Genomic DNA, 20,579 nt, shown 5'->3' with positions numbered 1-20,579 from the left:
TGGTTCCCTCTGCTCCTCAGGCACGGCCACGTCTAAAACTCAGAAGGTCCTTGAAGGTACATAAATCATCTATGTTATCATCTAAGTTTTTGGAAATACATTAAGATCCTAATCCCAATTTAAGTTTAAGAAAATTAAATAACACAGAATTTTAAATTATATCATTTATCTGTTCTCCTTGGCGTTTTCTTTTCCCCTATGGATGTAATATATACCTCGGAGCTTTCCGGACCTGTCGGTGCCTTCCCCGCGCACGCGCAGATAATGAGGAGGGCGGGCCTGTTTCCGGGTGGCGCGTGGGGCTTGGGGCCCATCGCTGTCCCTGCCGCCGCTAACATGGAGACCTTGTACCGAGTCCCGTTTTTAGTGCTCGAATGTCCCAATCTGAAGCTGAAGAAGCCTCCTTGGGTGCACATGCCGTCGGCCATGACGGTGTACGCTCTGGTGGTGGTGTCTTACTTCCTCATCACCGGAGGTAACTCGGGTGTCTGGGGCCCGAGAGGCGCCGCGCCCGCCTGGGAGGTGCATCTGTGCCGCTGACTCCCTCAGCCCCGGGGAAAGCAGGGCTCTGCCTCCCGATCTTTCAGAAGGTGGAGGGAAGTGCTCGGGTCGTGCTTGTGAATGTCCAGAGGCTATTTGCTCCCGCGCTCTGTCCCGTGGCTTGAGAGAGCGAGTGTTCTTACTCCCTTGGCTGCTCCTTTCCTTCTAATCTCTTATCTTGGGGATGCGAGTTGAGTACATTTTCCAATCCTAAATTGGTGCCCTTGTTATTCTTGCCATACATGGTTTGTCAAAGGGCCTAGGAAAGTCTAGTTTGGCCTACTCTGCTTCCGTAGCTGGGCAAGAGGGTGTCGGACTTCTTCTAAGTTTTCTCGAACCTGGAAAGAGACCTGACCATCCTTAGGTGTGTTAGCTTAAACCTGAGAGTCCAGTGCTTTTTGGGTGATCTACAAAGAATATAGATGGAATTTTCCAAAATCACAGTTTGCACAAATTTTGGAGATTGGACGTGAGATTTGCAGACGGTATTGTGTTTCAGAAGGCCGGAGACAGGAATTAAAAAAAAAAAAAAAGCCTTGCTATTAAGTGCTTTACAATGATCTGTCACGCTGTCGTTTTCAAAGAGAAAGTTGCAAAGGGGCGTGTCCTTGTATCCTGGTGAGTTGGCAATCTGACTGCAGTCTAAACAGCCTCCACCCTTTCAAGCCTCTGTTCCGAGGTTTACTCGACAGTGCTGCTGTACTTTCAAATTTTGGGAAATGTTCAATTTAGTTGGGAAGTTATAAAGTTCAAGCTTTAGCCAACTGTGTAATCGTCATAGCGTCATTTTCATAAATGTTTGTGAGAATAATCGGCACTGAAGGAGGCAGAATATGCAACTGGGAGGGCTTTATTGTAGAAGACACCTTTAAATTCAACCCCCCCCCCCATCTAGAATAGTGACAGTTAACTTACATTCATTTAAATTAATTTTAAATATTTTTGTTCTTGATATCCTATCTCACATTGTATTACCATTAACATTTACTCAGCACATTAATAGGTACTGTATTGAATGAATGAAACTTAAAATGCGTGGAACTTCTTAAAAATGAAAAATAGTTTTCTTTTTTAAAAAAGGTTTGTTTATTTATTTGAAAGGCAGTGCTACAAAGAAGCAGAGGCAGAGAGAGAGAAAGTCCTTCATCTGCTGGTTCACTCCCCAGATGGCCACAACACCTGGAGCTGTGCCAATCGGAAGCCAGGAGTCAGGAGCTTCCTCCAGGCCCCCCACACAGGTCCAGGGGCCCAAAGAGTTGGGCCATCCTCCACTGCTTTCCCAGGCCATGGCAGAGAGCTGGATTGGAAAAGGTGCAGCTGGGACTCGAACCGGTGCCCATGTGGGATGCTGGTGATACAGGTGGCATCTGCTCCTGTCTTGGAGCTGGAGTTTCAGTTTTCATTCCGGCCACTTTTCCTCTGTTGGTGGTTGTAATGGGGGAAGGTGGAAATGACTCCATTTAGTGGTCAAGGCCATGAGATATTTTGTATAAGAAATCTGACCACTAGATAGGAATCTCCCTTAAAAACTATGAGTGTACCTTAGTATATAAGAAGTATATTTGCCAAGAAGTACTCAGCAGTATGTAATGAGTCTTTATTAAGTTCTAGGCACTTGATATTGGGGATAAAAGTTAACAAAGTGTAGGGACCCCGCCTTCCTGAAGCTTATTATATCATAGTTGGGACATATTAAATATCAGAATTATTTTTCCCCTTTACAAATTGTCAGAAATGCAGTGAAGGAAAAAATTAAGACTATGAACAAATACTGGGAATGTGGTTCCTGAGGAAATGTCAACTAGACTCTGAAGGGTTTTGGAGGGTATGTTGTGCGGAGGGAAAAGTATAGACAAATACGGGACTCAGAGACCAGTTTCCTAGCTTGTGTCATTGACTTAGCCTGTACTAGGTGGATGGATATGGAAATGGAGAATAATAAAATGAGAGATATGTTGGAAGCAGATTCAGTAGTCTTGATGGATTGGTTGGATAGAGGGGAAAAATGAAGTGTAAAGGAATTTATTGGTTTCTGATTTTAGCACCTGAGTAGATGGAATTGATGTTTCGTAGGACTGAAGAAATGAAATTTTTCTTTTTTTTTTTTTAATGAGAAGTGTTGAACCAGAGATCGTATTGGGATATAATTAGTTGGATGTTTCAAATTTGCAGATAGAAGTCTAGAACTGAGAAAAGAAGTCTGTGTTGATGTTGTTCAATTAACAAATGTCTCCTGGACTCCCTAAGTCATATATTGAAGAATGCAGAGAGTATCCTTGTTCTTAAGGACCTTTTATGTAATTTTAATGGTTCTAACATCATTTGGCACATTGAGAATCGTTGGCACGTAGAATTGAAAGCCCTGGGAGCTTAATTTTTGAGAGAGTGCAGAGGACAATGGAGCAAGCTCTGAGAGACTCTGACATCTAATGGTTTCATAGAAGAGGAAGCTCAGAGGGATAGCAAGGAAACATGGAGAGGAGTGTCGAGAAAGCTGGATGAAGAGGGTGTTATTCGAGCAAATGGGTTAATGAACAGGATTGAGTGCTGCTGGCAAGTGTGCTTTGGATTCGCTGGTAGAGGTTGTTGACAGCCTTAGCAGGAACACAGTCCGTGGTGGCAGAGGCCAGATTGGAGTGAGCTGAATGAAAAGTTTGCTTAATTCTTTACAGAAAGAAGCCTGACTCTTTCAAAAAGGAAGCATTGAAATAGGATGTTGACTAGGAGCATCTGAAGTAAATGGAGCATAGATGTAGGGAAGGAGAACTTGAGAATATGCAAGGGAGAAGAGAGAACCAAGGACTTTCCTGAGAAGGAAAGGGAACGGAGTTCTGAGAACTCCCACTGTGACAGGAGCAGGGACTCTTCTAGTGTAGCTGGAAGGAAGGAAGTGGGGAAGGATCCAGGTACCAGGAATTTGTAGATTTGGTGGGGAGGAGATAAGGGAATTTCTGTGACTGTTTTGTCAAACTAGGGTCAAGTTGACACTGGATTGCTCTGCTTAAGAAAACTAGAGGTGAGGATGTTTAAGAAAAGTGGAGCCGGCGCCGCAGCTCACTAGGCTAATCCTCTGCCTTGCACACCCGCCGGCACACCGGGTTCTAGTCCCGGTCGGGGCGCCGGATTCTGTCCCGGTTGCCCCTCTTCCAGGCCAGCTCTCTGCTGTGGCCTGGGAGGGCAGTGGAGGATGGCCCAAGTGCTTGGGCCCTGCACCCCATGGGAGACCAGGAGAAGTACCTGGCTCCTGCCATTGGATCAGTGCGGTACGCTGGCTGCAGCACGCCGGCCGCGGCGGCCGTTAGAGGGTGAACCAACGGCGAAGGAAGACCTTTCTCTCTGTCTCTCTCTCTCACTGTCCACTCTGCCTGTCCAAAAAAAAAAAAAAAAAAAAGGTCTCCTTGTTTTACATTTGAGTAAGAAAATTTCTCTAGTTACTTCGCAACTTACAGAAACAAACCTAAACATGTGGAACATTTTAATGAACTAAAATAAGTAATGTTAAATCCCCTTTATTGTGGAATCATTCTTGAGTATTAGCAACTGTTATTGAATGCATTTCCTTTATGAAATTCCTTTGGAGATTATTTTTGTTTTAGTATTTATTCTTAAACATTGAATTAAATATCTGATAAACAAAAGTTAGATTTTGATCAGGGAGCCGATATTGTTGGCTAGTGAGTTAATCCGCTGTCTGTGGCGCTGAAATCTCATACGAGTGCTGGTCTGAATCCCTGCTGCACTACTCTGATGTAGCTCCCATCTGATGTGGCTGGGAGAGCAGCAGAGGATGGCACACATCTCTGGGCCCCTGACACCCACGTGGGAGACCTGGAAAAAGTTCCAGGCTCCTGGCTCTGGCCTGGCCCGAACTCCAGCCATTTGGGGTGTGAACCAGCAGATGGAAGATCTCTGTCTTTCCCTCTTTCTCTCTATAACTCTGCCTTTAAAATAAATAAATGAATCTTAAAAACAAATACAAATCAACATGGTACTGTTCAAATGATCAAGAACCCATAGACACAATAAAAATCACCCTATTTCTAAAAATTAGGAAGTCAATGTCATTTTTCGTATTCTGTTTCACATAGGAATAATTTACGATGTTATTGTTGAACCTCCAAGCGTTGGCTCTATGACTGATGAACACGGGCATCAGCGGCCAGTGGCTTTCTTGGCCTACAGGTAAAGCTCCTTTCAGTGATTTGGTGGTGGGAAAGAAGGTTGCTGGGCATGCCTGCTTATGTAAATATTACAGTAAATACCTATGACAGCCATCTGTGTTAGCCATCTGGATTGAGTTCCTGGCTCTTGGCTTCAGCATGGCTGAGTCTCAGCCATTTTGGGCATTTGGGGAATGATCTCTGTCCTTCTGTTGTATCTTGCTCTCTTTGTCTCTGCACCCTGAAAATAAATAAATAAATTTTTTTTTAATTCAAAATTCTGACATAGCTGGAAGTAAGGCAAGAGTAAGAGTAGAAGTGTATAATTTATTAGCAAAGAATTTCATAATGATTGAGGTATTATCAATTTTAAAGGAGCATATCATTTTAAAGTATATTTATAGACTATTCTGGGATTTAGTAAACTATAGTGCCCCCTGCTGTTTTTGGTAAATAAAATTTAATTGGTATTAGGCATGCCCAGCTGTTAATATATAATGTAGCTGCTTTCAGGCTACAGTGGTTGAATTGAGTAAGTGACACAAATGTTATGGTCTGCAAACTTAGGCTATTAAGTGCTTTATAATTATCAGCATGTCCAGCCATTGTGGCCATTTAGGTAGTGAGCCAGCAGTTGGAAGACCTTTCTTTCCGTTACCCTTTCTCTTTCTGTAACTCTGCCTCTCAAATAAATAAATTTTTAAAAAAATATTATTTATTTGAGAGGCAGAGTTACAGAGAGGCAGAGGCAGAGAGAGAGCAAGCGAGAGAGAGAGAGATCTTCCATCTGTCTGCTGGTTCACTCCCCAAATGGCTGCAACGGCTGGAGCTGGGCCAGTCTGAAGCCAGGAGCCAGGAGCTTCTTCCAGGTCTCCCACACAGGTGCAGGGGCCCAAGGACTTGGGCCATCTTCTACTGCTTTCCCAGAATGTAGCAGAAAGCTGGGTCAGAAGTGGAGCAGCCAGGACTTGAACTGGCACCCGTATGGTATGCTGGCTCTGCAGGTGGTGGCTTTATCCCCTATACCACAGCGCCATCCCCAATAAATAAAACCTTTAAAAAAAAAAAAAAGAAAGTTGCTTCTTGAGGTCCTTGAACCCGAGAATTTGATGAAAGCTCAGTATCTCTGGAAAAATCAGGAACATGTATGTACAAATTTACATGTGATTATAATGTTTGTAAATTACTGAGGTCTTTGCGGAGTTCATGGGGGATTTAGTTAAGAATACTTGGTTTTAAAATATTTCCCAGGGCTGGTGTTGTTGTGTAGCTGATAAAGCTGTTGCCTGCGATGCTGGCATCCTACATAGGCTCAAGTCCCAGCACAACTACATTTTTTTTTTTTTTGACAGGCAGAGTGGACAGTGAGAGAGAGAAAGGTCTTCCTTTTGCCGTTGGTTCACCCTCCAATGGCTGCCGCGGCTGGCGCACCACGCTGATGCAATGGCAGGAGCCAGGTGCTTCTCCTGGTCTCCCATGCGGGTGTAGGGCCCAAGCACTTGGGCCATCCTCCACTGCACTCCCTGGCCACAGGACTAGAACCCGGTGTGCTGGTGCCGCAAGGTGGAGGATTAGCCTATTGAGTCATGGCACCGGCCCAGAACTACTTTCAATGCAGCTCCTTGCTAATGGCATGGAAAAGGCAGCAGAATATGGCGCAGATGCTTGGTGCTCTGCACCTGTGTGGGAGACCTAGAAGAAACTCCTAGCTCCTGGCTTCAGCCTGCCTCTGTCTTGGCTGTTGCAGCCACTTAGGGAGTAAACCAGCAAATGGAAGATCTTTCTGTCTTTTCCATTCCTTGTAACTCTGACTTTAAAATGAATAAATCTTTAAAATATTTCCCACTGAAATAAGATGTTTATTATTACAGTAAAACTTCAGGAAACATTTCCAACCAATTCAAAATCAACTTGAAGTTGCCAGAAATTTTTAAAAAAGATTTATTTTATTTATTTGAAAAGCAGAGTGATGGAGAGAGGAAGAAACAGAGAGACAAAGAGATCTTCTATCTGCTGCTTCACTCTCCAAATAGCACAATGGCCAGAGCTGGGCCAGGCCAAAGTTAGGAACCTAGAACCCTATCCTGTTCTTCCATGTGGGTGCTAGGGTTCAAAAAGCACTTGGGCCATCTTCCGTTGCTTTCCCAGTCAATTAGCAGGGAACTACGTTGGGAGTGGAGTAGCCAGGGCTCAGACAGGAGCTCTGATATGGGATACTGGCATCCTTGTTGGCAGTTTAACCGTACACCACAAGCTGGCCCAATAGTAGAAATTTAAATAATGTAACTTTTAAAGGCTAGAATTCTGGGGGAAGGGTTGTGGGTTTTTTTTTTTTTTTTTTTTTTTTTTTTTTTTTTTTGACAGGCAGAGTGGACAGTGAGAGAGAGAGACAGAGAGAAAGGTCTTCCTTTGCCGTTGGTTCACCCTCCAATGGCCGCCGCGGCAGGCGCACTGCGGCCGGCGCACCGCGCTGATCCGATGGCAGGAGCCAGGTGCTTTTCCTGGTCTCCCATGGGGTGCAGGGCCCAAGCACCTGGGCCATCCTCCACTGCACTCCCTGGCCACAGCAGAGGGCTGGCCTGGAAGAGGGGCAACCGGGACAGAATCCGGCGCCCCAACCGGGACTAGAACCCGGTGTGCCGGCGCCGCTAGGCGGAGGATTAGCCTAGTGAGCCGCGGCGCCGGCCGCGGGTTGTGGGTTTTTTTAACTAACAATTAAATTGTGAGAATTTATTATTACATAGTTAAAGTTTGATGAGTTTTTATTTTTAAAGATTTATTTATTTAATAAATAAAAGATAAATAAATGAAAGAGTTTCAGAGAGTAGCAGAGAGAGAGAGAGAAAGAGAGAAGGAGAGGGAGAGAATATCTTATCTAATAGTTCACTTCCCAAATGGCTACAACAGCCAAGGGCAGGGCCAGCCAGGAGCCAGGAACCAGGAGCTTGTTCCAGGTCTCCCATGGGTACAGGAGCGCAAGCACTTGAGCCATCCTCTGCTTTCCCAGGTGCACTAGCAGGAACCTGGATCTGGAAGTGGAGCAGCCAGGACTCAACCTGGTGTCCATATTGGATGCTGGCATTGCAGGTAGCTTTATTGCTACGCTACAATGCTGGACCCTTGTTTATTTTATCCTGAGATCCTTCAACCTGTATTTGACACATGACAGACTCTCAATGTATTTGTTGAATGAATGAACAGAATGGTTATAAGGGTATGGATAATTAAATCTAAGAGAGACCTTTCATTTTTCTGAAATTTTTAATTTATTGTTTTGCTGTTTTTTATTTTTCAGAGTAAATGGACAATATATTATGGAAGGACTTGCATCCAGCTTCCTGTTTACAATGGGAGGTTTAGGTTTCATTATCCTAGACCGATCCAATGCACCAAATATTCCAAAACTCAATAGATTTCTTCTTCTATTCATTGGATTCGTTTGTGTCCTATTGAGTTTTTTCATGGCTAGAGTATTCATGAGAATGAAACTGCCGTAAGTTATTAAATACTTTTTGTGTGATCAGCAATTTATCTTGTGTGAAAGGATTATCTGGATGTATTAGTCAGCTTTTCATGTCTTGAGAGGAGCTTCTTGGGAAGGAAAGAGTTTATTATTTTATTATGTTTTTTATTTTTCCGTAGAAACAATTCCAAGGCTATAATGATACTCCTTTCTTTCATCCCTTCTCCCTCCCCTCCTTTTTCTTTCTTCCTTTGTCTTTGAGAGAACATGTTTAATTTACATTATAATCAAAGGCTTAATGCTCCACTAAATGAAGAGTTAAGCAAGTAAAAAGTAAAAAGACCCCAGTTCAGTGGAAATATAGGCAAGGACTATAGCAATAATCAGATGAAAAGATGACTATTTAACTCATGCACAGTAAATTTTAAAATAATCACAGATCATTAAAACTATCTTAGTTTTTCTTTTTAATCTTTGGTTTAAGATAAAAAACAGTTTGATAAAACTGTATTTGCAGCATTAGAAAAGGATTTATTAAAATAATAATTTGGAGGTTCTCAGTTCACGATCAAGTGACCTCATTGGTCTGGCATTTTGTGGAGATAGGTCATGCCACAGCAGGTATGGGGAGACGATCATGTGGTGAATCAGGAAGTAAGAGAGAAGTAGATTTAACTTGGCTTAAATAACCAGCCCTCTTGTGATAACTACCTTCTGAGGGCAAGTATCCAGTGACCAAAAGACCTCCCACTAGGCCTACTTGTCACATTCCATAATTTTATTAAATTTTTATCCTTAAGCAACCCTTAACATAAGATTTCAGAGTTTAAACATCTATGAGAAGAGGCTCACTAGGTTAATCCTCCACCTGCAGCGCCAGCATCCCATATGGGCGCTGGGTTCTAGTCCCGGCTGCTCCTCTTCAGTCCAGCTCTCTGCTGTGGCCCGGGAGAGCAGTGGAGGATAGCCCAAGTGCTTGGGCCCCTGCACTGGCATGGGAGACCAGGAAGAAGCACCTGGCTCCTGGCTTTGGATGGGAGAAACGCCTGCCGTTGTGGCCATTTGGGGAGTAACCCAACAGAACGAAGACCTTTTTCTCTGTCTCTCTCTCTCTCACTGTCTATAACTCTACCTGTCAATTTAAAAAAAAAAATCTATGTTGAGTTTGGGCAGCCACTTTCTGTTCAATCTGTAACACTAGACAACCTAAAATCATAACAGATTCAACTTAATCCTCAGTTAAACAGATGAAAAATTCAAGAAGCAAAAAGAGTTGTGATTTGCTTAAGGTTGTAGCTATGATTAGTAACAAAATTGAGACCAGTAAGTCATCTTCTGGGCTGTTATCCCCATGCATGTTCATGAGAAAACTTGGTTATTTTGCCGTCAATATCACTGATCGAGATGATCACTTTTTCTCTAAAGTATCTTTTGATTACTCTGTAATATAGGTTTCCAGTAGTAATTACGATAGTAGGGAATATTTTTCAAACTTGAATTGCTGCTGCTGTTTGGATATTGGTATGAAGAAAGCCCATTAACCCTTGGATGGGAAAGGAAAGTTGTCGCCCTCCTTAAAGATGGGAAAAGAATTAGATTTTATATATAGTATGTACTTAAAGAGCATTTTTATTAAGAAATATGGTATCTTTTTTTTAAGATTTATTTTATTTCTTTGAAAGATAGAGTTAGAGAGAGAGGTAGAGACAGAGAGAGAGGTCTTCCATCCGATGGTTCACTTCCCAATTGGCTGCAACAGCTGGAGCTGTGCCAATCCGAAGCCAGGAGCCGGGAGCTTCTTGCAGGTCTCCCATGCGGGTGCAGGGCCCCAAAGACTTGGGCCATCTTCTACTGCTTTCCCAGGCCATAGCAAAGAGCTGGATCGGAAGGGGAGCAGCCAGGACTAGGACCGGTGCCCATATGAGATGCCGGCGCTTCAGGCCAGGGCGTTAACCCACTGCGCCACAGCGCCGGCCCCGAGAAATATAGTATCTTTACAAGAAAAACAAATTGGCTGTATGGCAACTTTTATAATTCCACTGAGGTCATTAAATTGAAATATAACAAGTCTGATCAAAGTTGAATATATTTTGAGTTCATGTGTGGATACATTAGTAACTGAAGTAACTTCAGCAAGCATAGCACAGAAGTTAGCTCTGAGTAATTTTATTTTTTTAGGGATTGTGTTTAATATCAAATGTCAACTCTACTGATTTCCTAACGTGTTTGAATTTTGTATGTTACACATCTAGGGTAGAATGACCTGGCTTCTCTTAGAATATCAGAACTGTTGGGCCGGCGCCATGGCTCACTAGGCTAATCCTCCTCCTGCGGTGCTGGCACCCCGGGTTCTAGTCCCGGTTGGGGCGCCGGATTCTGTCCCGGTTGCCCCTCTTCCAGTCCAGCTCTCTGCTGTGGCCTGGGAGGGCAGTGGAGGATGGCCCAAGTCCTTGGGCCCTGCACCCCATGGGAGACCAGGAGAAGCACCTGGCTCCTGGCTTCAGATCAGCGTGGTGCGCCGGCCGCGGTGGCCATTGGGGGGTGAACCAACGGCAAAGGAAGACCTTTCTCTCTGTCTCTCTCTCTCACTGTCCACTCTGCCTGTCAAAAATAAAAAAAAAAAAAAAAGAATATCAGAACTGCTTAACCTGCATTCGCATCCCAATCTTAGTCCTGGCAGCGTAGGAGAGGAACACAGGGTTCTGTGGCGTCTGAGTACCTGTGTGACTGCAGAGCCCCTTCCAACTTCTCAGCCAGTGGCTCTTGGTTTTGCCTGTGGAAAACATCCCGGCATTGACTAAGCAGCAGGTAGACTTAGGTACTCTGGTCACTTTCTGTTTCTCTTTTTCCTGCCCTATTTGAGGTTAAGTTACCAGAGCCTGATAAAGTACACTGGTGTGGAAGAGACTGAAGTTTTCTGTAACAGCAGGAGAAGAGGAAGCTCCCAGAGGGGAGGTTCTAGGGAGAGTTAAGAGGGTATTATTTGTAAACAACAGACAGAGAAGAAACCGTGGAAGCATAGAGCACAACAGAATTGAGCTGGTTTTGCCCCAAAAAACAAGATTTGTTCTCATTCTTCTTTAAAGTTTTAGGTCCTATCTAAATGTATGCTAAATAATAAAAGAGGTATTTTATCTTTTAGGCAAGGCATTTGGCAGATATGTCTGTTGCTTATGAAAAAGCTTTAGACAATATTTGCTTCTTCGAATTGCTTTGATCTTTTTAAATTATTTATGGAAACGTCTTTCTTTCTATCCCCTCTCTGTAAGCCGAGATTTGGCAAAATTGTTGACTAAATCTAAGAAGGTGGTGGGGAAATAAGATGTCCCTTGCATAAATTATGGTTATATGTAATCAGAGCAGAGCACTCATCTGCACAGAAAATTACTGTTTTCTGTAACTTGTCATATAGCTAAATTTGTGATTTGAATTTTCTAGAGAAAAGAATTTATGAATACTTACTTGATATTATGTCTCTTCATGCCTGGTGCCTAGGGTATGGAGTGCAGAGAAACAATAGATAGTTTTAAATAAAGAGAAGTTTTGGAGTTGCCTTTCCCGAAATATTTGCAGCTTTCAAAGTAGATGATGAGTGAGGTCTGTGGACCTTCATATTGCCCATGATCGGGTTGGGTGAGAAATGTGTGCAACTTTCTTCTTTCACATAAAATACATAGACAGCTTGATATATAATAGATAGAGTAACAACAATAAGAAAAAGCGATGTTAAAAAGGTACTGGTAGCCACTGGGTTTTCCAATCCAAGTTTCTAGCACTTGAGGTGAAGGAAGCCTGTGCTGCTAAGATGCACCATGACAACTTCTAGGATTAAATTCTTTTTCACAGAGAGTTAGATGCTACCTTTAGCAAGAGGTATCTTTAAGAAGAAGAAAACAATAGTACACAAACAGTATTACTAGTAGGTTCTTTTGTTTTTTGAATTAATGCTTCTTTAAAGATGTGATGTATCTTCTATTGGTGTAAATTTACTAAACTAGTTTATTTGATGCCTTTTGAAAAAATGTGGAAATCAGTAAAACAATATTTACTATTTGATGTACACATAGCAATACATTTTAAATGAAAAATTAAATTTTAATCCTTGATAAAGTACAACTTATTAAGGAGCACTTTTCTGAAAATAAAAATTTGTAGTAGAATTCATGAGATAATGGATATGAAATTGTCTATATTTCTGTGGTGGGTATATTTTAAACGTATACAGATTCAAAGAAATAAATGATATCTGGATGCTGGTTAGAAGACTTTGGTACAGGTTTTCACTTGCTTCTTTTGAAAAATAGTGCATGGTTATTAGATTGTCTTTAGCTTTTACTGTTAAGTCAGTTCTGAGCCAAAAGCAGAATCTTTTTTTTTTTAAAAAAAAGATTTATTTATTGGGGCCGGCGCTGTGGCGCAACGGGTTAATGCCCTGGCCTGAAGCACTGGCAACCCATATGGGTGCCGGTTCGAGGCCCGGCTGCTCCACTCCCGATCCAGCTCTCTGCTAGGGCCTGGGATAGCAGTGGAGGATGGCCCAAGTCCTTGAGCCTCTGTACCCACATGGAAGACCCAGAGGAAGCTCCTGGCTTCAGATCAGCGCAGCTCCGGCCATTGCAGCCAATTGGGGAGTGAACCAACAGATGGAAGACCTCTCTCTCTGCCTCACATCTCTCTGTGTAACTCTGACTTCAAATAAATAAATAAATCTTTAAAAAAATGCCTCCTAAAAAAAAAAAAGATTTATTTATTTGAAAAGTGGAGCTATAAGGAGGCAGAGGCATAGAGAAAAGTCTTCTATCTGCTAGTTCACTTCCAAATGGCCCTAATAGCTGAAGCTGTGCTGATCTGAAGCCAGGAGCCAGGAGCTTCTTCCAGGTCTCCCATGTGGGTATAGGAGCCCAACAACTTGGGCCATCTTCAACTGCTTTCTCAGCTGGATCAGAAATGGAGCAGCTGGAACTTGAACTGGTGCCCATATGGGAAGTGGCAGTTTTACCTGCTGTGCCATAGCACTGGCCCCAAAAAGCAGAATCTTTTTTTTTTTTTTTAAAGATTTATTTATTTGAAAGAGTTACACAGAGAAGGAGAGGCAGAGAGAGAGAAAGAGAGAGAGAGAGAGAGAGAGGTCTTCCATCCGCTCGTTCACTCCCCAATTGGCCACAACTGCACTGATCTGAAGCCGGGAACCAGGAGCACCTTCTGGATCTCCCATGTGCAGGGGCCCAAGGACTTGGTCATCTTCTGCTTCCCCAGGCCATAGCAGGGAGCTGGATTAGAAGTGGAGCAGCCGGGACTTGAGCCAGTGCCCATATGGGATGCTGGCCTACAGGCAACAACTTTACCCACTATGCCAAAGTGCTGGCCCCAGGCCATCTTCTGCTGCTTTCCCAGGCCATAGCACAGAGCTGGATCAGAAGTGAGCAGCCGGGTCTCTAAGTGGCGCCCATATGGGATGCTGGCACTGCAGGCAGCGGCTTTACCTGGTACACCACAGTGCTGGGCCCCAAAACACAGAATCTTAATAAAAACAAAAGGTAACCTGTTGTGTTAAAGTGTAATGGTGTAAAATCAGGCAAGGTGTTCAGTTGGAGGTGGATGGATGGGTTTCTACCTACAGGCAAGTCTGTTATAAAACTGTAGAAAACTACTCTAAATAGACACAATTGTGTAACTGAGGACAAAAGACCTACTTTACTCAAACTGACAACAATGGCCATTTTAGCAATTTGAACTAGTGCCTGTTAGGCTTGACGAGGAAAGTTGGGGAGCTTCTGAGTAAATCCTCAAATCATGGTATCAGTTCTGAAAAGAAGATCTTTTAAAAGGACCAAGGAGGGGCCGGCACTGTGGTGTAGCAGGTAAAGCCCTTGGAGCATCCCATTTGGGCAGTGGTTTGAGTGCCTGTTGCTCCACTTCCAGTCCACCTCCTTGCTAATGTGCCTGGGAAAGCAGTGGAAGATGGTCAAGTGTTTGGGTCCCTACACCCACACAAGGGACCTGGAAGGAGCTCCTGGCTCCTGACTTTGGATCAGCCCAGCTCCTGCTGTTGTGGCCATTTGGGGAGTGAATCAGTGGGTGGAAGATCTCTCTAACTCTGCCTTTCAAATAAATAAATAAATCTTAAAAAAAAAAAAGGCTGAGGGAAATGAAAAATTAAAACTAAGACCATGGCACTACATAAATTATATCATTTAGGGGATGATGCGATCCAGGTATGTGATCCTTCCTTGTTACTTAAATTTAACCCTACAAGTACCAAAAAGTTCATAGACTTTTGGTAGACCTCTTTCTAAAGTGTTTATGTTGCATTGCCACCTTAACACATTTGTATTTGGCAAATATTTGTTATTTAATGCCTATTATTTTCTGAGTACTATAAGCATAATTTTACCTTCTTGACTTAAGTCATTTTATATTAAGTATATATATATATATAATATATATATCATACATTGTACTGCTTTTCAGTTTTTTAGTTTGTTTCCTCAGTGTAACCTGTCACTTCTCATTGTCACCGGTAAATGCCTATTGTGACTTCATCCTTTTCCTCCTCCTCTTTTCAGTTTGCTAGGTATTCTGTGATTTCAGGCAGTAGATAACCTAGTTATTTGATTGCCTTTTAAATCAGTCTGGCTAGCAGAAAACTTTGGCCTGGTGTTGTAAGCATCCTTTCAAATGTTTGAGTCTTTCATTTGCTTCCAGAAAGGGAGCTATTTTTCAGAAAGTTAAGGCTGTAGATAATCTGGCAGCTTGGTTGTTTCAGTGAGTAAGATCTTGTATCCAGGGTGCACTTTTAGCAAATGAGAGGGTCAGTGGTAAAGGAAAAACATTTGTACAGCTGCTGAAGACTGTATAGTGGAGGAAGTGAAGAATCTGCGGAGTCCAGTTTTTGGCTTGCTTCTTAATAGCTCTGTGACTTTGGATTAGTTCTGTGAACTCTCTTGGTTTCAGATTCCAAATCTGTTAAAGGAAGTTAATAATGTACCTCAGAGAGTAACTGTCAAGATTAAATGAGAAGGTGTTTTATGTGGTTATCAAGCATAACATCAATGTTAATGTTTTTATTGTAAAGATAAACAGAATCCTAGAAGTTCTGTGTATCAAATTGGATTCAGTCCATAGTTTCAAAAATAAATAAAATAAACCATTACCGTTTCTAAAAGAAGAAAGCGAGATTTCCGTTTTGGGGTTCATTTGAGAAGGTAATGGATCCAGAGTACGGAGGCACGTGTTTTCCTGCTTGTTCTGTTTTTCTCCATTAATTGCTCCTACATTGTCACTCTTCAGCTGTAAAATCAGAATAATGCTTATTTCAAATATCTTTTAAGATTATTGAAAGAATTAAATATAATTCTTGTCATAATATTTTGAGAAATTTCTGTGTTAGTGCCAACCTCACACAATGCCTGCCTTAATATAAAAGGATACTTCCAAAGTTGGTGGAAATTGGAATCAAATGATTAAGTTTATTTTGGTGCAGAATGTTTTGAGATCCATGCATATGAAGCATTTTGAAAAAGTTCATGGAAAATGTATGTTATGAAAAAACCGTGGATTTAAAAACATTTTCACACTGAAATATTTTTAATTCCACTTTTTCATGAGCTTTTGAAGAAAGTCTAGTAGCTTTGAATAAGGATATATCAATAAGGATATATCCATTTAAATACTCTTCTCCATCTAAGTGTAAGGAAGAAGACCACAATACATGGTTTCATGGATCCATGTATGTGAATGACAAGAAACTGTACCAAAAGATTCCTCAGTACCTTTGTTTCATAGCATAAACCTGCTGTTGAGTAACTTCCACTATGTGGTGCAGATAGCAATAGATAATTGCTTAAAATCCTGCACCTTTTCTCTTGTGAAGCCTAGTTCTTTTTTTTTTTTTTTTTTAAGATTGATTTATTTATTTGAAAGTCAGAGTTACACAGAGAGGAGAGACAGAGAGAGAGAGGTCTTCTGTCCGCTGGTTCACTCCCATTGTAGATGGCTGCAATGGCTGGAGCTGAGCCGATCCAGAGCCAGGAGCATCCTCTGGGTCTCCCACGTGGGTGCAGGGCCATCTTCTACTGCTTTCCCAGGCCATAGCAGAGAGCTGGATTGGAAAAAGAGCAGCCGGGACTAGAACCAGTGCCCATATGGGATGCCGGCACTTCAGGCCAGGGTGTTAACCCGCTGCGCCACGGCGCCGGCCCCAATGAAGCCTTGTTCTTACAGTACCCTTTTTGCGAAGCATCAGGCTTTTTAGTAAGCAAAGACAGTGTATATACCCAAAGAACCTTTTTATTTTTCTGCAGCTTTGGGGCTGGGGAAGTGAGAAGTGTTGGATTGTATTGGAGTTGTAACGGTGGTTGTGTTAGATGCCAATTCTCTTTATTCAAAGTGTGGTACAGCAGAAGGGAGAGGAATGCATGAGTTCTAGATCAGTTATGTTGGCTGCACAAAGATCTAAATCCTCCAGGACATCCAGTGAGTCTAGAAGCTGAAAGGGAAGAAAATCAGGTTTTTTTTTTAAAAATGTTTTTTTTTTCAAAAATACTTTTTTTGAAAAATATTTATTGATTTATTTCAAAGAGTTACAAAAACAAAGAGAGCCTGGTTTATTCCTGAATGGCCAGCCAGGGTTGGGCCAGGTCAAAATCAGGATCTAGGAGCTTCATGTAGGTCTCCCATTTGGTTGCAGGGGCTCAAGCACTTGGACCATATACTCCTTTTCTTTTTCTTTTTCTTTTTCTTTTTCTTTTTCTTTTTCTTTTTCTTTTTCTTTTTCTTTTTCTTTTTCTTTTTCTTTTTCTTTTTCTTCTCTTCTCTTCTCTTCTCTTCTCTTCTCTTCTCTTCTCTTTTCTTTTTTCTTTTCTTCTCTTCTCTTCTCTTTTCTTTTCTTTTCTTTTCAGATTTAATTTATTTATTTGAGAGGTAGAGCTACAGACAGTGAGAGAGAGAAACAGAGAGAAAGGTCCTCCCTCCGCTGGTTCACCCCCCAAATGGCTGCCACGGCCGGAACTACGCCAATTTGAAGCCAGGAGCCAGGTGCCTCCCCCTGGTCTCCCACGTGGGTGCAGGGCCCAAGCACTTGGGCCATCCTCCACTGCCCTCTGGGCCACAGCAGAGAGCCGGACTAGAAGAGGAGCAGGCGGGACTAGAACCTGGTGCCCATATGGGATGCCAGCGCCTCAGGTGGAGGATTAGCCAAGTGAGCCACTGCGCCAGCCCCTTTTGCTTTTCTTTTTAAAGAGAATGTCTGACCCTTAAGAGTTTGCTCTTCGCCAGACACCGTAGTAGACTTAAGTGCCATAAAGTAGTTTGAATTCCATGAGTAGCAGGTAGTATATAAGTAGATTTTCTTGTATAATCCTTAAAACCCTTTGAGGAAATGGCATTTTACAGATGAGTAGACTGAGTGAAGTTTGCCTAGGCTTACCCTGAAAGTGATAGAGGCAGAGTCAAGAGTCCAAGCAAGGTTGGTTCTGACTCTTAACTCTACCTTGGTATTTTCCTTTTCTGTGTTGTTTTACTATATTGTTTTATAACTTTATACTTTGAGGGGAAAGTGCAATAGAACCGAGTCCCAGTAATTTACTTTTATTACATTTATTTACTGGGGCAAGAGGGGCAAGATAGAAAATAACCATAATGAAAAATCACACATTCATATCTTCTGATTGTCATTTGATTCATGAAATTTGATTCATAATATACATTGGAATGTTGCTTTCTTTTCACTTTTTCTACTTATAAATTTTATTTCTACAGGGGCTATCTGATGGGTTAGAGTGCCTTTTGAGAAGAAGTCAAGATACTGGATTTGCTCCTGTTAATGAAGTTTTAAAGGCTGTACCAATCCTCTGTTTGAAATGTGGAAAAGAATGAAGAACAGCAGTAAAAGTATCGACTAAGCATAGGAAGCATATTAAAGCTTGGACTAGAATTTCTTCGTGGTGTCAGAGAGACAGTTTATCACAGTATTTTTTCCTGCTGACCTGTACTGACATACCAATGATGACTGGCATTTTCTTCTTAGTTTTTCATTTCTTAAAGAAAATACACTCGTAATATTGAATAAAGTGATTATTTTTTACAACCCCCTTAACATTTTTTGATGACATTTCTGATTTTCAGAACTCAACGTAAAATCACGAAGCATGATCCCACCAGCTGAGAACTCTAGACAGCTGATCAGCTTTACCTATGGTGCTTTGCCTTTAAACAGAGTGTGTGATAGTATGATGTTTCAGATATGTGTGCAAGGCTTTCCTGACCAATATGATGTATGAAAGGAGCAGAAATAAATAATTTTTCTAAGTAACTTCTTAACATTTGTTTTTTTACTGACTGATAGTGCTAACCTTTTGTTCTAAAAATCACTAAGTCCAATCTTTTTTTTTTGTTAGCTACTTTTAGTAGCCTGAGTTGGCATGATGCTTCAGGACTCCTTCTGTAAATATTGAAGCAAAGCCTTCGTAAATGTTATTGTTCTGTAACAGGGGTGTCTTCAGGCATTCACTTTCAACAGTTAATGCATATTGGACATACGTGACAACGTCTCTACACCAGTCTGGCCGTCCCCTAATTTCTTCTGCCAGACTTTTTAGTTCTCCCTGACTGGGTTGTGGGCATTACTTCTCTGATAGACCAAAATTTATTATCCCAGGATGCTTTAAGTTTACAGTAAAATTTTCCCTCGCTTGAGTTTTTCCCTCTTAATTCCAAGGCTGGCCTAATAGTCGCCTTAATTAAGAGATGGATTTATTCGGAAAGTTTTGAGTACCTGTCTGGTACTCAGCAGCACTGAGGGTGCCCTAGTGAACGAGGCAGAGGCCCTGCTCTCCTGGAACTTCCGTTTTTGTGGGGAAGTCAGATAATCAGTGGCTTCAAAGCGGTTAGAAACTGATTATCAGATGCTGACGAAAGCCACTTGGAAAAGCAAGGTTAGTGAGTAATCTGTGCCACAGAGAATGCTGCCTGCTATACCCTGAAGGCCCAGGGGTGGAAAACAAGCTGAATGGTCTGGGCTCTAATGCTTTGATTCAAAATCAATCGCATCTTTCGTTATTTGACCATATTTTAAAACTGCTCAAACTAGGTAAACAGAAGCTAACCCTGAGTTGATAGGGCTTCAGAACTGTGTTGAGTAATGAACAGTTCCTGTTACCTTCCACCAGAGGGCACTATTATACCTTGGTGTGTATTTGAAAGTTCTTTAAGGCATTGTTGGATAATAAATGGATCTTTATCAAATATATTTAACTCAATAATATTTTTTAAAACAACATAAAATAGTTTGAATCGATATATCAAATGTTTTGCTGTTAAAGCTGCAATGTTCATCTGAAGAAACAGTCACACCTGCATTAGACCTCAATGTCTTTGGAGATATGAAATACCACAGTGTAAGGGAGTGCTGTTAAGCCTCATTAACATACGCCGGGTTAAATAACTGGGAGGTTAAATCAGTAGACTGGACTGGAAGGGAATGGCGTTTCCTGGAGTGGATACTGCAGTGTATGTGGAAGTGCAAAGTGCTGAGTGGCGTAAACCTCCAGTGAACAAGGAGGGGATGATGCAAAATTAGGGAAGGGAAGCAGTGATGTAGCACTGCCAGAGTTGCTATCAGCCCAGGCGAGGGCTTCAGAACAAAGAACTGTCTACCAGAGTAGGATATTGGATGGAAAAGGCTCCCCACTGCAACTGCATTGGCAGGACACTGGGGGCCCTCTCAAGGTGACTGTGACTGTGGCTGGAAAGCTGAGGTGAACTCTGACCAAGCTAACAACCAGTGGCTGTCAAGTCCAGTGTTAGCCACACCCTTGGGAGCTGGGCACAAGCCCTTTTTTCAGGGGATATCAGCATCACATCTGTTTGCCACAGAAACTATATAATTTGCTTAGAAAGATCGTACTATGTCCTTAATGTTTATTTGAATTGTGAAATGTGAAGTAATTTTGTGCCCAGTAAATGATACATTCCTGAAGGGTACCACTGGAACGGTTAGCTTTCCCATTTTGCTTGGACTGGAACCCAGGTCTTCTGAACAGCAGAGCTGTTGCTGCTCCATGCTGCTGTTTTCTATGGGGAAGATGAGACCTGAGCAGCCATGGTGATAAGAAGTGTGCCTGTACTTATTCCACAGGAGGATACAGCCTCTGTTCAGGCGACGTGCAGTCTAAGGAGGGCGAATAAATTGGCACATCCTCTTTGCTATGGGAGCAACACCTAATTCCAGATTTGGGATGAAAGGAGGCTGTAATTTGTTGTTAGTTGGACAGTGGGTTGCCAATTTGCCTAAAAGTTCCAAATACTAATACACTTCTGCTGAACTCTTATTTTTCTTATCGCTGTTGCTGTGACAATTGCAAGAGGGAGAAACTCCAACTACTATCTTTTTTTTTTTTTTTTAAGATTTATTTATT

The 20,579-nt window shown here is 42.1% G+C and overlaps 1 protein-coding gene across 2 annotated transcripts; it reads left to right on the top strand.

The window, feature by feature from the left end:
- Window positions 1–275: 275 nt before the first annotated feature.
- Window positions 276–18,475, top strand: OSTC (oligosaccharyltransferase complex non-catalytic subunit). Of its 2 annotated transcripts, XM_002717168.6 has the most exons (4): window positions 276–475; window positions 4,629–4,722; window positions 7,996–8,193; window positions 17,923–18,475. In XM_002717168.6, the coding sequence occupies exons 1-4, from the start codon at window positions 337–339 to the stop codon at window positions 17,939–17,941; spliced, it is 450 nt and encodes a 149-aa protein (XP_002717214.5). In that variant the 5' UTR covers window positions 276–336; the 3' UTR covers window positions 17,942–18,475. The 2 variants fall into 2 exon arrangements, with proteins under 2 accessions (XP_002717214.5, XP_089158720.1); XM_089302594.1 differs by lacking the exon at window positions 7,996–8,193.
- The last annotated feature ends 2,104 nt before the right edge of the window (window positions 18,476–20,579 follow it).

Source organism: Oryctolagus cuniculus, chromosome 8 (assembly GCF_051225735.1).
Source record: "Oryctolagus cuniculus isolate XC-2025 breed Fujian yellow rabbit chromosome 8, ASM5122573v1, whole genome shotgun sequence".
NCBI lineage: Eukaryota > Metazoa > Chordata > Mammalia > Lagomorpha > Leporidae > Oryctolagus > Oryctolagus cuniculus.
Note: the sequence above shows the minus strand (reverse complement) of the source record. Positions and strands in the feature narration are given on the sequence as shown.